The 15,773-nt window shown below is 40.3% G+C and overlaps 1 protein-coding gene and 1 long non-coding RNA gene across 5 annotated transcripts in view; one reads left to right on the top strand and one right to left on the bottom strand.

Moving 5' to 3' along the window:
* Positions 1–15,773, bottom strand: part of PDE7B (phosphodiesterase 7B) — a 166,565-nt gene that overhangs the window by 55,842 nt on the left and 94,950 nt on the right. Inside the window, exons 1-2 of one of the 4 annotated variants that reach the window (XM_081187894.1) lie at positions 12,926–12,972; positions 12,093–12,241 (exon numbers count right to left, since the gene is read on the bottom strand). The exons of 2 other annotated variants lie outside the window; for them this stretch is intronic. In XM_081187894.1, coding sequence (XP_081044020.1) covers positions 12,093–12,241; positions 12,926–12,957 — 181 coding nt within the window. In that variant the 5' untranslated portion in view covers positions 12,958–12,972. Of the gene's footprint in view, positions 1–12,092; positions 12,980–15,773 lie in introns of those variants that run through there. One more of the 4 variants, XM_081187893.1, reaches the window with a different exon arrangement.
* Positions 5,355–15,773, top strand: part of LOC308583703 — a 58,698-nt gene continuing 48,279 nt past the window's right edge. Inside the window, exon 1 of the long non-coding RNA XR_014006362.1 lies at positions 5,355–5,544. This is a non-coding gene — a long non-coding RNA (uncharacterized lncRNA). The remainder of the gene's footprint in view (positions 5,545–15,773) is intronic.

Here is a 15,773-nt window from a genome sequence, read left to right as displayed (position 1 = left end):
AGGCTTCAGGAAACTTTGCGGAAGCCGCGGGAGCCCTCCCCCGGCTTGCACAGAGCTGCCTCTTATCCTGAAGCCCCTGTGCACTCAGCAGTCGTGCCGGGGCTTCGGGTAGCTCCGCGCAAGCCGCGGGAGGGCTGCCCTGGCTTGCGCAGAGCTGCCTCTTATCCCGAAGCCCCGGTGCACTCAGCAGTCGTGACGTGGCTTCAGGTAGCTCCGCACAAGCCGGGGGAGGACTGCCCCGGCTTGCGCAGAGCTGCCTCTTATCCCGAAGCCGCGGCGCGCTCAGCAGTCGCGCCGTGGCTTCGGGTAGCTCTGCGCAAGCCGCGGGAGGGCTCCCACGGCTTGCGCAGAGCAGCCTGTTCTGGGGGCTGGGGTCGGGGGAAGCTCAGGCTTCCCCCAACCCAGCCCCGCGCCGGGGAAAAAATAATAATTCCCCCCCTTTATTTCCCCACAAAAAAACTAGGTGCATCTTATGGGCCGGTGCATCCTATGGGGCGCAAAATACGGTATTTCTAATCTTAACAGCCCTTGTTACTGAGCCTTTTTGTTCTCCTAAGAGATTTTAATTTGCCTTTGCTTCATACACTCAACATACGTGTGCAATTACCATAGAGGAACATCCCCATATTAGCTGCAGACTTTTTCCTAAGCGGATGTATGTTCATCTGATGTATGTGGTGGGTGTATTTGGGTGTGTTTGTATTTCTGTCTCTAGTTTTCTCCCTTCCACTTTTTTTGATTGTTCTGTCATTAGCTACAAACATGGCTTGTTAATTCCAAAGACATTTTATTCGGATATGCTTTCAAGATTTTCTTCTGTCTTTTGTGAGCCACATTGGGTGCCTCATATTAGGGCATAAAGGCAAACTATAAATGATTTTTCAATGAATACATATGTATAAGATTTGTCAGTCACAGGATGTACCTTCAGATTAACAGAAAAGGAAATGGTGTGTCAAAACTGAACCAAGCACGAGAAATTCTACTGCAAAGAGCTCCTTTGAAACATCATACCTATTTACAGAGCTATTTTCTTTTTCATAGGATGCAAGATTGGGAGCTGTACAAAAATGATATTTCAAAGTATTTTCAATATTATTTAATGCATTGTATATATAGTAGTATTTTAACTACAGAACCATGTGAAGTTCAAGATTTGAGGAAGATCTAATTCATTTCCTTTGAAAACACAAACACACACACACACACACACACACACACAGTTCTGCTTTTCAAGCTATGCAAAAAATAATTAATAGTGTTTTAAAGGTAATATCTTTTTTTCATTTACCCCCACAGCAAAGCGCATTCTTTCTTATATCAAAGGAATGCTTGCAATTTTGTGGTATTATGAAAACCCCAATTAGTGATCCACAAGATGTGTTGAAAAACAGTGCCTAAGGTGTTACAGACATTTAGTGGCTGACTTCCAGAGGCCTGAAAAATGTCTCTCTTGAAAGAAATGTTAAGAATTGAATCATTGCAGTATGGCTGGGAAATGCTGTTAGAAATAATTCCTCCAACAGTTAATAAAAGCCTTTCTGTAGGGGAGGGTACAATATCCTCTGTATACCAACAGGATACAGGAGGTGAAAAGACGGCCATGCTTCCTTTCGTAGTGCAAAGGCTTGCTGCTAAGTGAGGTGCTGTTTACTATGATAGTCTGTCTCCCTGAATGGAAAGTATTTCAGTTTGTTGATTAACAGTCTCTTTTTAACTACTGGACAATGTTGGTTGCTAAATTATCTATTAATTTAAGTGACAAGTCTGTCCAGTAAGCAGGAGTCTTTGATAGAGTGGTTGTCACTGTACTTATTTACATTTATTTAAGTTTCAGTTGAACTTCTCTCCTTTTTTCTTCTTTTTTCTTTTTCGCATTTCTTAGTGTTTGACTCCCACAGTTTATTTCTCTGCTCTGCCCACCTGAATTCAACTCTTTATTTGTAGTGCAGATGACATTGGATGGCATTTAACTAAGTAAATTTGTGAGCAGAATGACTTCTGCTTCCACAATGGGACTTGTCTCCCTCTCCTTCCCCTGCAACCATCCCCAAATCTGCTCTGGATGATCGGGGGAGGAGGGGTAGTCCCACTGTGTAAGTGGAAGTCATTGCTATGCCTTTTATGCCTTCCTCTCATTCCAATTTTAAATATTTGAATATTAATTTACATGGGTGTTTAAAGTGACACACACGTAAGAACTGAGGTTAAAACAGATCTCAATAAATGTATTTACCACACCTTCTAAACTGACAACAGAAGGCCAAAGGTACAATTAAACCAGAGTAAGTGAGATATTCACTTTTCATAGAAGTCAACTATTTTGGATTTATTCTGGTCTATATTTATACACATCCTTCACTTATCCAAAGTGCTCTCTAATATATACAGTTTTGTTGCAACAGCAATCTACATGTCTAGTTTTTAACCATCTCCCCCACCCCCCACTCTGGAATTATACATTGCAGTGAGGGAAGCCACCACTGTGATCCTAAATAATGTGGATTTTGTTATGGGCTTTATTTCAAGTTCCTGTTAGTTCTGGAAAGATTCCACTCCAGCTCAAATCTTTGCTGCCTAAAGTTGGCAATGTTGTCTAGAGAGAGAAGGGAGGCCCACAGCTGCAAGGAAAACAAGAATGTGCCTTCTGATTCCACATTCACAAATCTGATTAATTCTGCATAATTGTAGTACTGAAGCCTTGGGAGCCATGAGTGAGTGAGTGCCTGTCTCCTGGTTTGCTTCTTGCTAAAGCTCTGGAATGTGAATGAACTACACAACAAGACAGCAGCACCAGGCCACCTTAGATCCATATGGAAGATTGTTACCTGTGACACATCAACAGAGTTCACTCCATAGAACTTCATAAAACAGACCAGAGTTTATTTATTGTTCCTTTCAAGTGGTCTGGGGAGCTTTCATTTGCTGAACCTCTCAGAGAATGTGCAAGCTACCATCCCCTTGTGTAAACCACAGAACTGTTCAGATGTGTATCATCTCATGCTCTCAACTGATTCCCCCCCCCCGTCCCCCCCGCCACACTTGTTGCATTATTTCCAAGGTTAACTTCAATTTCTTCTCCACAAAGAAACCGAAACGAAAGCTAAATGAAACCTCATGTGAACTAGGCAGCACCATGAGTCTAAATGGATTGAACCAGCTTCTGGTTTTGTAAACAAAAACAAATATGATAATGATGTCATAAGTCACCGACTCTATAAAAGGCATCTTTGGTGAACTTCTCTGGTTAAGGAAGGAAAATGGAAAACATATTAGCCAAGACTCCTCCTAATATGCTGCCCACAAGTGTCATCAGAATGTTCCTTCCTCTCTGGTTTACAGAACCGCCCAGTTACTGAATTATGAAGTACTACATAGCATCAAACTATATAAAATAACCTTTATTTTTCTAATAGTATTTGTAGGCATTCCCAGCTGATTTAAATAATAATAATAATAATAATAATAATAGTTATTGTTGTTACTGTTGTTTTTATTATTTTATTAATCACCTTCTACCCAAGTATCTCAAGGTGATATGCAAACAACAACACACACATACACACACTTATTTACCTCCAAAACAATACAAAATAGACACCCATGGCAGAGACCCATTCATCCAGCAGGGAAAGCCTGTCACAACAAGTTGTTTTTGGAAAAAGAAGAGTGTGGGAGCCTATTGTATGTATTGGATCAGAATGTGGTTGATGTTCTACTGCAAGACTTGAAGGCTAATCCAGCCGGAATTTAGACTGATAATTTTAAAGATAAATGTTCAATAAATAAAATATTTGGCATGCTCCTGGATTACTCAGTTCAGTCAGCACTTGGGCAGTATACTTTAGCTGTCCAATTGTGACTGGTTTCTGTTAGACATGCAGAGACAAACACAAATTTTAATGATTCACAAAGTTTGAGTTATGGGTAGAATCTGCATTTTTTAATCTTAGATTTCTACCAATTGATTTTTTATGACTAATGCTGTTCATGATGTTGTACATAAACAGTGTGCTTTTTCATATGTGCATGTGAGGCCATCTAAATATAGAGTATGTATCCCCCCCCAAATGCTACAGTATTTTGACCTTGCCCAAACCATAAAGTTTCTCAGTCCTCCACTGCGAAGCCAGACCTATGCACATCTCTGGGTACACAGTGCCTACAGAAATATTAGTGAAAGGCTTGTGAGGTCTGTGTGGCCAACTTGGTCAAGAAGCACGAACATTTACTGTAATTAGCAATGAGTGTTTTGCACTTTTGTTATCCAACTTGCAGCATATAATTACAAAACTCTGTTAAGTAAGCCTTTACCCTACTTTGTCATGCAGAAAGTATGTGCCTAAAAATAATGCACTCATTGGTCAGAAAAATAAAGACATTCATTATACCATTATATCAAAAACAGAATTTAGGTAAGAATACAAAACTGAATTTTAGTTGTGAGTATATTCAGTACTCAATGATAAATCTGAACTTAATAGCATTTTCCAGCTGTAGATGCAAGGCAATCTAATTAAACCAGATTCTGATAACATATTTTTGTCCCTATATGACAATATCAAGAGAACAAATAATCAGGTGAAAACAAATAATCAGGCTGTCAATCAGGATCATAATTACTATATAGACAGTACTTGTTATTGTACTAAAATTTAATACGCACAACTCAATTAGATGGCTATCACTCAAGTATGTGGACATTGGAAACAATGGAAATAAAACCAGCTCTGTCAGATGGGCATATCTTCATAGCCATCAGTTAGACAATATTCTCTAGGCCCTGCTGGAGTACCTATGAAAAACTGGCAAGTAACCTCTTGACAGTGACTCCCATGAAGCAAAAGCAAATAGTACAGACAAGCAAATGAGTGTTCTGGTAGCTACTCCAAAGCTTTGAGCCTCCTCTATTCTAGTGGTTCATTAAAACATAGGGTAAGGTATTTTAGAAGTTGCCCTCACAGTAGCAGTTCCATGGAAGATGTGTGTGTGCAATATACAGAAACAACCTATTACATAATTTCACACCAAACCACATGGTGGCATGGTGTGGAGACATGCAATGGAGAGGCACTGCTGGGTTGCTTCCAGGTAAGACAGGATAAGATGTGAATTAGCTTTTCAATCATTTTCTGATAGTGTTGCAAGATCCTCGACTCCAGCCAAGCATAGAGGCTAGGGATGAGGAGGCAACAGGATTTTTTTTAAAAAAAAGAACTTCTATTAAGTGTGTGTGTGTGTGTGTGTGTGTGTGTGTGTAACAGAATATGCAATAAAGAGGGTGTTTGTTTGTTTGTTTGGTTGGTTTAGAAAAATATAGGCATCCTAAAGTTTGACTTTAGGCTGGCTTATTCCAACCAGCTTAACCAATCAACTTCTTTGTTTTAATTTCCTAAACAATTTCACTCAGTCATCTGATAGAAAGCCACAGTTCTTTGTGTTCACGTATTTGTTGGGAAACATTTGTGTACTGGAGTTGTTAAAAGATTTACAGGAAAAGGGAGAGGCTATTGAGATGTTTCACTTCCTGAAGGCATCTGAGAAGTAAGTACACACTTATACACCCTCATTATACATAAAAGCATTTGAAGTGACTGCGTGTCCCTCCTGTTGTGGATGCAGAGATCTGCCAAGCATTTTAATATGAAGGAAGGAAACAGAGGGAGATGTATGGTTTTCATGAAGGCAGAGAAGTCACACTGACAATTGCTGTACAGTAGAATAAACCTACCATATTTAACTAAACAATGAGTAATTCCTGTTGTGTTTAAAAATATAGAACAAAATCCTGCTCTGTTATATTGGGTCCAGCCCAGTGAAATTCTGCTTTAAACAACCAGTGAAGAGTTCATCCATGTTGTATTTTGTAATGTGAGGTAGTTTTCTTTGATGTGCCAGAGAACTGTTCTTATGCTTTTAGTTTGTGATTCCACACCCTAATAAGTGACGTACATGAAGTGTTAGCTGACAGCAGGGTTAGGTTTACCTCCTGTGGATATCCTGTCATGCAACTGTTTTGGAAGCCCATAGCCCTCTTTCTTCCCCTTTCCATTCTGAAGAAACAGTGAGGAGTAATGCTGGTCATGATGCTTATACTCCATCAGAGGAATAATGATCACGGTCCTCCATTTTACAGTTACTCATTTCAGAATCAAACATAATGTTCCATAGTGTCTCAGTCACAGCTAGAAAAAGTTGTTTCCATGGTACTGAGAAACAGCTCTGCACATTGCATTTCTTAGCATGCTGCATGCTTTTACGCAACCAACCAAAATGTATTACTGCGTAATTCTAAACAGCCCACTGTGGGTTTGATCACTCTAGTGTGAAACTGGATTGTGTGTGTGTGTACCAAATGACTGCTGCAAGTATTAATCAACATATCCTAAAATGGTTGTATGTCTATATCCTAAGATGCCATAAAATACTTGTGCTTAGAGGCAGATATAGAAATAGTGAGAGAAAAAGTCCCCGTACTAGCACAGTACAAACAAGTGTGTTGTGGTGGTGCTAGTACCTGACTCCAGTCTAGCTGGGGGAGTAAAGGCAACCATTGGCATAGTTTCATCTGTACAGATATTTATTGCAGCAATTGGGTGCTGCTCCAAGATGACATGGATTAATACCCCGATCTAAAGCATATTGTTTGGAAGAAACTGCCAACAATTTCAGTGTAACTTTCAGGCATGTAACTGTGCATATGTAAACCACCTAAATCCAAGTCATTATGGGCAGGAGTCACCGAAACCACTTCTAATGCTTGCACAACAGGGCTTTCCCTCCCTCTCTTCCTCCTGAATGCCCAAAATTGGCTTGGGAGGTTGTCAGTTGCACTCCCAGAATAGCACACAAGGGGAGGAGAAGGGTGATGATGCCATCCAGCAAACTGTAATGCTTACAGAGATGAAATGTTCAGAGGAGTGTGATGTTGAATTACACCCTGTGGCTTTAAATGGGTTTTTAGAAATCTGTATACCACCCTATACCCATAGATCTCAGGGCAGATCACAACATAAAATATGACTGTACACACTTTGGATTTATAGTAATGTAATTGGCTAGATGCTGATCTTCTCTAATCTTGGTCTCAACACCTTGAAACACCTTTCTTTAGTTATTCCCCCTCACCCTGGGATTTTATGCCTGCAGATGTCAGAAGAGTGGCCACAATAATCTGCTGCGTTAAAATGACCTTGCCTTTTCGCAGATACAGATGTCACTGGCGAAGTGGTTGGTAAGAGAAAAGACAGAGTGGTATAGTGAGGAAAGGTAGGTTGGTGAGGAAAGATGTGCTGAGAGAATGAGAACAGCAGATAATTGTTCAATGCTTTTCTTAAATAAGAAAACACCTCAAAAACAATCAATGTCTTCACAGGTCTGGATATTTCTCAGCCTGCCCAACAGTAATCAGTAAATAATGAAGATGAAGGCAGTTCATAAACTATACCAATTAATCATTGAATAATTTGTTGAAGGGATTTGATGGTTCTTGAGATATACCAGTTAAATGTTGGAAAGGTGTCTGCTATGATGCTAGTTTTCTAGATTCACAGACTAGGCATGGTGAATGCAATCTTTTCCCAGTGAGTGACTGAAACAAGGATGGTATTTGGTCATTAACCAGAGGCACTTGATTGCCCCTGGAAACTCCTGATTAATGTCACATTTTAGAAATCTTTTCCCACTGGTCCCTTTTCTGACATTTACTGAAACATATGTACACTATATACACATTTGAGTTTCCACAGAATACACTAACTGCACTTTTTATATACACAGATACACATTCCTGGCAGACATACGAGAGCCATTAGGAGCCCTGGAGACAACTATGTTCTACTGAATTCACAGGGGGAGCTTTTCTCTAGCCATAGCAAGTAGATGGCAATGTTGTTTTTCCTGTCTTAGTAGCTTTTCCAGGATTTTCCAGCCTCCCTTGCCCACAACATGTGGTCGGTACAGCATTACCTCATGCCCCTCTGGCCATGGTCCATTCCTCTGAATATTGAACTGCTAATTGCCCCACAAAACTTCAAAATCCCTTTCAATTTGCCCTATTCCCTTTCCAGCCAAAATGCTTTAGAAATCATGCATAGCCTGGTCTCTTTCCTTTACCCAAAATAACCTCTCTGGGAAGACTTCTAGTTTAGTGTCCTTTTAATATAAGTTGTTCCCAGCCTGCAAAATAAAGTATGTAGTGCTTTTTCTCTGGAGGCCGACATGATTTCCTCCTTTTACCATCCCTGCTTTATTAAAAAATATAAAAGCCCAATATTTAATCCCCCCGTGTTGATTACTAATGCTGAAACGCAGCTGCTTGGCTACAGCCACCTAGCCAATCATTCCCTCCACAGTCACCACAATATCACGTGGACCAGAAGTTATCCTGCCAAAAGCAATACATATACTCCCTAACTCAGCCTGTACCCTCCAAAGATACACTTTGTCTTTATGATTCAATCAGAAGTGTAGAAAAGTGTTCATGTTGACCTCAATCCTCTTTGAATGATAGCCTGTGGGTTCCTAACATGGGGTTACTGTGTCCTAATCTTCCTTTCTGGATGCAAAAGTATTGCGTGACCAGTATGGCATCTGTATGCTATAACATGATGTTGGATGCTTGCTTATTGCAGCCCTTTTCTGGACACTTTGTACTTGCTGCTTGTACAGTAAGCATGCGAAAGAAAGAAAGAAAGAAAGAAAGAAAGAAAGAAAGAAAGAAAGAAAGAAAGAAAGAAAGAAAGAAAGAAAGAATAAGAAAGAAAGAATAAGAAAGAAAGAAAGAAAGAAAGAAAGAAAGAAAGAAAGAAAGAAAGCTCTACCTCTCTTTCAAATCAGAACCAGTGAAGGTGGTGACGGTCCTGTGTGAGTGTCTGGAGGCGGTTGGAGGATGGATGGCGGCAAACAGATTGAGATTGAATCCTGACAAGACAGAAGTACAGTTTCTGGGGGACAGGAGGCGGGCAGGTGTGGAGGATTCCCTGGTCCTGAATGGGGTAACTGTGCCCCTGAAGGACCAGGTGCGCAGCCTGGGAGTCATTTTGGACTCACAGCTGTCCATGGAGGCACAGGTTAAATCCGTGTCCAGGGCAGCTGTGTACCAGCTCCATCTGGTACGTAGGCTGAGACCCTATCTGCCCGCGGACTGCCTTGCCAGAGTGGTGCATGCTCTGGTTATCTCCCGCTTGGACTACTGCAATGCGCTCTACGTGGGGCTACCTTTGAAGGTGACCCGGAAACTACAACTAATCCAGAATGCAGCAGCCAGACTGGTGACTGGGAGCGGCCGCCGAGACCATATAACACCGGTCTTGAAAGACCTACATTGTCTCCCAGTACGTTTCCGAGCACAATTCAAAGTGTTGGTGCTGACCTTTAAAGCCCTAAATGGCCTCGGTCCAGTATACCTGAAGGAGCGTCTCTACCTCCATCGTTCTACCCGGACACTGAGGTCCAGCACTGAGGGCCTTCTGGCGGTTCCCTCACTGCGAGAAGCCAAGTTACAGGGAACCAGGCAGAGGGCCTTCTCGGTAGTGGCACCCTCCCTGTGGAACGCCCTCCCACCAGATGTCAAAGAGAACAACAACTACCAGACTTTTAGAAGACATCTGAAGGCAGCCCTGTTTAGGGAAGCTTTTAATGTTTGATATATCACAGTATTTTAATATTCTTTTGGAAGCCGCCCAGAGTGGCTGGGGAAACCCAGCCAGATGGGCGGGGTATAAATAATAAATTATTATTATATTATTATTATAAAGGGAAGAAGCTCCTCTGGATTTCCACAAACTTTCCAAAACTTGTATTAGCTTAGGGAAGTTTTTTTTTTTTTAATGACTGCTGTTTTAATGTATTTTTAATCTCCTGTTGGAACCCAGCCAGATGGGCAGGGTATAAGTAAATATATATAATGGCCCCGATTTATAAAGAAATGCATAGGGCTTTCTCTAGGAAGATGTACAGGACCACAATTCTTTTCTATGGCTTTAAAATTTGAACATTGACGAAGTCAGTACAGAAAGTAGAAAGTTAACAGAAGAATCACTGTTGTACTTTTCCCTTCCACCTGCCCATTTCCTATGATGGCCTTTCCTACACTGCACTTTGAGATATTCACATTGATGAATAGGTTTCTTTTATTGCATTATCATAAGTGCAAGTTAGTACATCAAATGGTCAGTACAGAGTGTTTTTAAGTGCCAGATACCCACTGTGCAAGGAAACCTAATGTGCATAAAACTTCAGGCAGATAATCCGTATTCTACAAATATAGACCAATCTGCTAATTTTTCTTTCTCAGCTTTCCAGTCTTAGGTTTGCCACACTTCAATATCAGTTTGCAATTTCTTTTTTTAAAAAAAGATCATCATGAAAATTAGGTAGCATATTAGCGCTAATTTCTCCTAGTATACACTTTTTATAAGCACTTTCCCCAATATAATGCATTTATGCAATTTATTTTCACTACTATGTACATGTCTATGCCTATGCACACTTTCCCCTAATAAACACCTTTTTGTTCAGAATTTTTTGTTGGAGTATTGTTTTCCAAAATTCAGAGAAGTGAGAATTTCAAAGGACAGCTATGTTTCGATTCCCATATTGTTTCAGGAAATGTGAATTAGGTATGTTCACATTAAGCTGTGAAATAAACTGAATTTGTCCCCCCATTCCTCCCTTATACATAAACATTAACAACTGAAAAGTTTAATCAAAACTCAGTCAAGTGTAATCAGCTTTGATACAAATAATCAAGAAAAGAACTCTAACCCAAAGAATGTTACTGCCCTATTTTGAAGACAGACACAGAACAAATGTCTGAAAATGACTGATTATAATAAAAGTATCTTCTTGATCTTACCAACATATATGCTAAAAGAAATGGACCTATACTGACATTTTCATACTATCTGAAGATGCAGAGTAAATTAGGATCACAGTAATTGCCAGTATGAATATTTTGTCTAAATAACACAGATGTATTTTTTGTTGACTTATTTGAATCACCATTTATAAATATACTAAATGGCCTCCTAAAGTAACATTTTTAAAGACGTCAAATACCATCAATCAGATTTAGCTGAAAACATGCAAGAAAACATGCAACACATTTAAAATATTTGCAAGACTTTACTAGCTAGGCACTAAAGGTGGCATCTTCAAAAGTTCACAAACTACTTTCAAAAGAAGTATCTGAAGAAGTGTGCATGCACACGAAAGCTCATACCAATAGCAAACTTAGTTGGTCTCTAAGGTGCTACCGGAAGGAATTTTTTTATTTTGTTTTGACTACTTTCAAAAAGTAACTTTGATTCCATTTGAAAGTTCAGTTTCAAAATTTACCCCACTCTTAGGTTCAGGAGAGCAAAAACATTTATAAACAAGTCATAAAGATAATTCGGGTAGAATTCAGGCAAAGTTAAGCACTTTAAACACCCCCTGATTTCATTGGAAAAACACTTTAGCACGTTCATAAATATATGTACTGTGTTAAAATTAGTGGGTTTTGAAACTTTTGTTTATTTATTTAAAAAATTATTATTTCCCTCACTCATTCCCTTTTGAACTTGGGCTGGAGGAGCTAACAAGCTTTCAAAGCTGGCGTTCAAACCCACCAAGACTGCATGTATACGGTCCCCAAACTTAGGAAACATTTTTTTTAGCATATTCATTAATGTTGATACATGCAGAACTGTTAGGTTTTTTTCATGGATGATTGCATTTAGGGAGTAAGTCTCCAGCATACTGCTCAAAATTATTTAAGTAAATTAACAAGTTAGCACTAAATCACAATCTTGTTGCTCCTAGATGACTATTCTGAACACATCTTCCCAGAAGCAAGTCCCAGGGAGTTCAATTGGGTCTATTCCCAGCTAAGTATAGAACTGCACCTTAAATACCTAAATAATAATAATAATACAATTTTTCTTAAGTGTATTCTCACATAAGCAACATTGAGCTCATGTACTACATATACATAATTCATTGGTAAAAGCAACACGTTATGTAAAATGCCATTTGTCAGCTTTGACTTTTCCAAGTCTATCAGAAACGTCCCTGTGCAACAAAAGAACTGTATAACATTTTCAGTTTACCTGGCAAAATATTCGGACCATCGCTGCTGTCCAGAACGCTTCTCTGCTTTGTCCCCCGAAGCTCACTTTTTGATTTCCAAATGAGCTTTACCATTCTGAACATCTCAGGCAACTCCCAACCTAGGATCCCCTGCTGACGAAAGGGCAGGCTGCCCGTGGACAAGGGCATCAGATCTCCCTCAGTCCCCCACCGCCTACCCATGTCCGACACGTTGAAAAACCTATTCAGCAAAGGCATCCTCAAAACACAAGGCTGCAGCTACTGGAGAGGAAAACTCCTTTGGCTCCAGTAGAAAATATAAAAAACAAAACAAGCTGCACATCACTGACCCAGTGTACAGAGAAGGCTCCTCTTACGCTGGCAGCAGCCTTGTTCCTCCTATAGCTGAAATGGCCAGAACTCCCTGGAGAAATGTACCTTTCAAAGCTCCCCAGTCAGGAGTGTTCTGGAACTGTTCCTTCTCGGATACATGCAAATATTGTCCTCGCCCTTTCCCTCCTCCTCTCTCAAGTTTTGAGCTAACTGCACTTGATTAATCCCAGTTTACTGCTGGAACTATAAAGGAGAATACAACCGAGGAGATATTTCTTTTCTCTCCCCCCTCCCAGTTTTACTCTCTGAGAGCTCTGACTATAAGCCACATGCAAACAAAGGTACTGGCAAATACACCCACAGGGGAAAAATTATTTACCAGTTCTGCAATAATTAGGCACTATAATGTGAACTGCGTCTGGCTTCAAACACAAGAACTTTGTCAAGCTATGTTCTGTACTGAGGGACGGAGACAGACAGAGAAAGCCTGAGTAGCCTAGCAAAGCCATCTGAAATTTACCTCACCCTGGCTGGACCTGCCCTTAGGGCCATTTCCCCTGTTCTGCTAATGACTACCTTCTGGTGTCGATATTAAGAAGGCTGTATTTGAATTTATCTGCAAAATAATCCAATTAGCGTAAACTTCCCAACCCCCCTTTCCTCTTCCCAGTTGTTTGGTTTTCAATCTCAGCAAATCCGAGGAGCAGACTATTAATCAAGGCACTTTGTAACCTCAGCCGCCCTTCAGATGGACAGGAAATAACACTGATTCACATTCCAGAATGAACTGTGAATGAGATGAATCAGGAAAGCAGTAAGATCCAGAGATGGCGTAATACCTAACAGAACAGCTCTGGGTTTGTTCTGAATTTGAAATTTTGTTTTTTTAAAAGAAAAATAATTATTAAAAGAGCGGATGATGGTGGTCTTGGTAGACTGTCAGGTGAAAAATCAAGCTGTTGAAATTAAACTCATTTCCATCTAGAGCTGCCCCCCCCCAAATCTTTAGCTCCCTCACTGTATAGTTTGCCCTGACTGAAGCAGCAAGTTCATATGAGGACATCTGTTGGTGTGGGCTAATAGATTATACAAAGAATTCAATAGTTCCTCATTATTCACCTTTGAAGACAACACCAAAGATGTCCTTTTCATTGCTCTTCAGGCCCTTGTGCCATCCACAGAAACAGAGGGCCCTTCATTTCAAGTGTTTTCAACAAACAAGAGTGACTAATGTTTGTACTGATGTGCACTAGTAAGTATGTTTTGGTGTACAAAGTGCCTTCTAATTCCTAAATACTTCATTTCTGCTCTCTCTTTGTAAAATTTACTTGCTTCTGTAAGAATAGCAGCTGTTCTAAGCTACCGAAGCAGAAAACAACAAAATAAATCACCAACAAATTTAACATTACATGCCAAGTCAGAAGGGATTTTTTTTATCTGCAACAAAGAACACAGAGAGCATGATATAGCGGGTTGAGATTTGCACGAGGGAGACCCAACTTTAAATCAATGCTTGCTATGAAGTACATTGATTGACTTTAGGCAGCGAAGTATCTCTTGACTTCTGTTCCTTCATATGGTTGATTGTGAGAATAAAGTAGGACAAAGCCATGTATGCTACCCTGAGTTCCTTGGAGGAAAGGTGGGATACAGATGTGTTGGTAGAGCTACAATCCAGAACAATTACTAGGTTTTAAGCCCCACTGAAGCCAGTAGGACTTAGATCAGAGTAAACACATATGGGGTTGCAGTGTTTAAGTAGTTAATATGTTTGCATGATGGCTAAGGAGACAATTATTTGAACTTCTCCACAAGAAGAGTTAGACAAGACATGGAAGATGATTTTTAAGAACACTGAAATCAGTTTGAGAGAGATATTGCCTTCAAAGTGCACACACATATTTCTTTTTCTCACTGTCATCTCTGATTTTGTTTTGCATGCTTTTCTAGGTTTACCTACAAAAGCACATAAAACCTGTTTACTAGAGGCTAAAGTTATATGATTGTAGAAACCACTTTCAGCATTCTGGGGAGAGGAACTATTCTTCCCCCCCCCCTTTAAATTTCAAGTACTTCTGCCTTTTCTGCACAGTTTTACAACAAGCAAAATTTAATTTCAGCTTAATTTTTGTTTTCGTTCCAGCCTAAAATTAAGCATATTGTCCTTTTCTAGAACGGAAAATCTACTTGCAGATAAACAGGATTTTCATTCTCAGAAGAAGAAGAAACAGAGCGGGGTGAATTTTAACATCCTTAGGTTTTAAAAAACAGAACATACAAGGTTATCCTGCTGGTGCCAAAATCATCAGAAGCAGCAGCATGATACTTCCACTGTCCTAAAATCCTTTGCCATGTTTACCTTAAAGTGTTTCCACCTCAAACAGAGGACGGCTGTATTATTAAAGAGTTTCTCAAATGTTCTCTAATCTGCTGTGCTACAAAAATTATTTCTCAACTCTGCTGTCATTATAGTAAGCACTTCAATGTCACAGTTGCACCAAGAGCAAAGTTCTTCTTAAGTATTATACCATTGTTGTTGCAATTATATTATTTTCCAGTAGTAGTTAGCACCAGGATATCCTGACCCTTAGAACAAAGGGGTTAAGAAGAAAGAAAACAAAGACATTCTGTAGGATTCCAGATGCACTGATCCATTCATAAAAAACATGGCTGTAAGCCTGTTATGTCCCAGACAGATAGAATTCCAGCTGTGGTGTGTGTGTGTGTGTGTGTGTGTGTGTGTGTGTGTGTGTGTGTGTATTAAACAACTCTGTCTGCTTCTGAACCCCCTCTCCCCTGTCAGGTTAGCCCTGATAGACCTGTAACAATTTTGCTTGCCGTGGTGCACTGAAATAAACCACCTGGCATGCCCAGACGTCCCTCACTTCTTCAAGCAGTCATGTATGGGAGAGGCAGCAAAGTAACAATGGTGTCCCCCAGTGGGGATGGGGGTGAGGTTGAAGCAGCTTTGGGTTGTCAGCAGTAGGTCCACAGGTGTGCAGGTATGAATAAACTGTGAACTCTCCCAACGTAACTGTCACCTTACTCTGCCACATCCTTATCCTAGTGAGCAGCAGCAGCACTGTTCCTGCCCCCTTCCCAATGCCTACTGTTGCTGACTTCTTCCCTGGTGAGACCCTGCTTGCTGGGTCCACCCAATGCTGCTGATTCAAGCATGTTGCAGACTACATCACCATGAGGTATGTGAAGATGGTGGAAATCTCTCATATACTCTACCTATGATTGGAGCTGGCCAAAAACCACACTTGGAGGCCAAAAGCTGATCTGTGATGATTTCAGTGCATAATGTGAGTGTGTTGCATGGTCCACGGCTGGAAGGCTGAGCAGAGATCTTTGACTGAAACTGT

Source organism: Podarcis bocagei (assembly GCF_964188305.1).
Source record: "Podarcis bocagei genome assembly, chromosome: 3".
Taxonomy (NCBI): Eukaryota; Metazoa; Chordata; class Lepidosauria; order Squamata; family Lacertidae; genus Podarcis; species Podarcis bocagei.
This window is presented reverse-complemented; position numbering and strand designations above follow the sequence as displayed.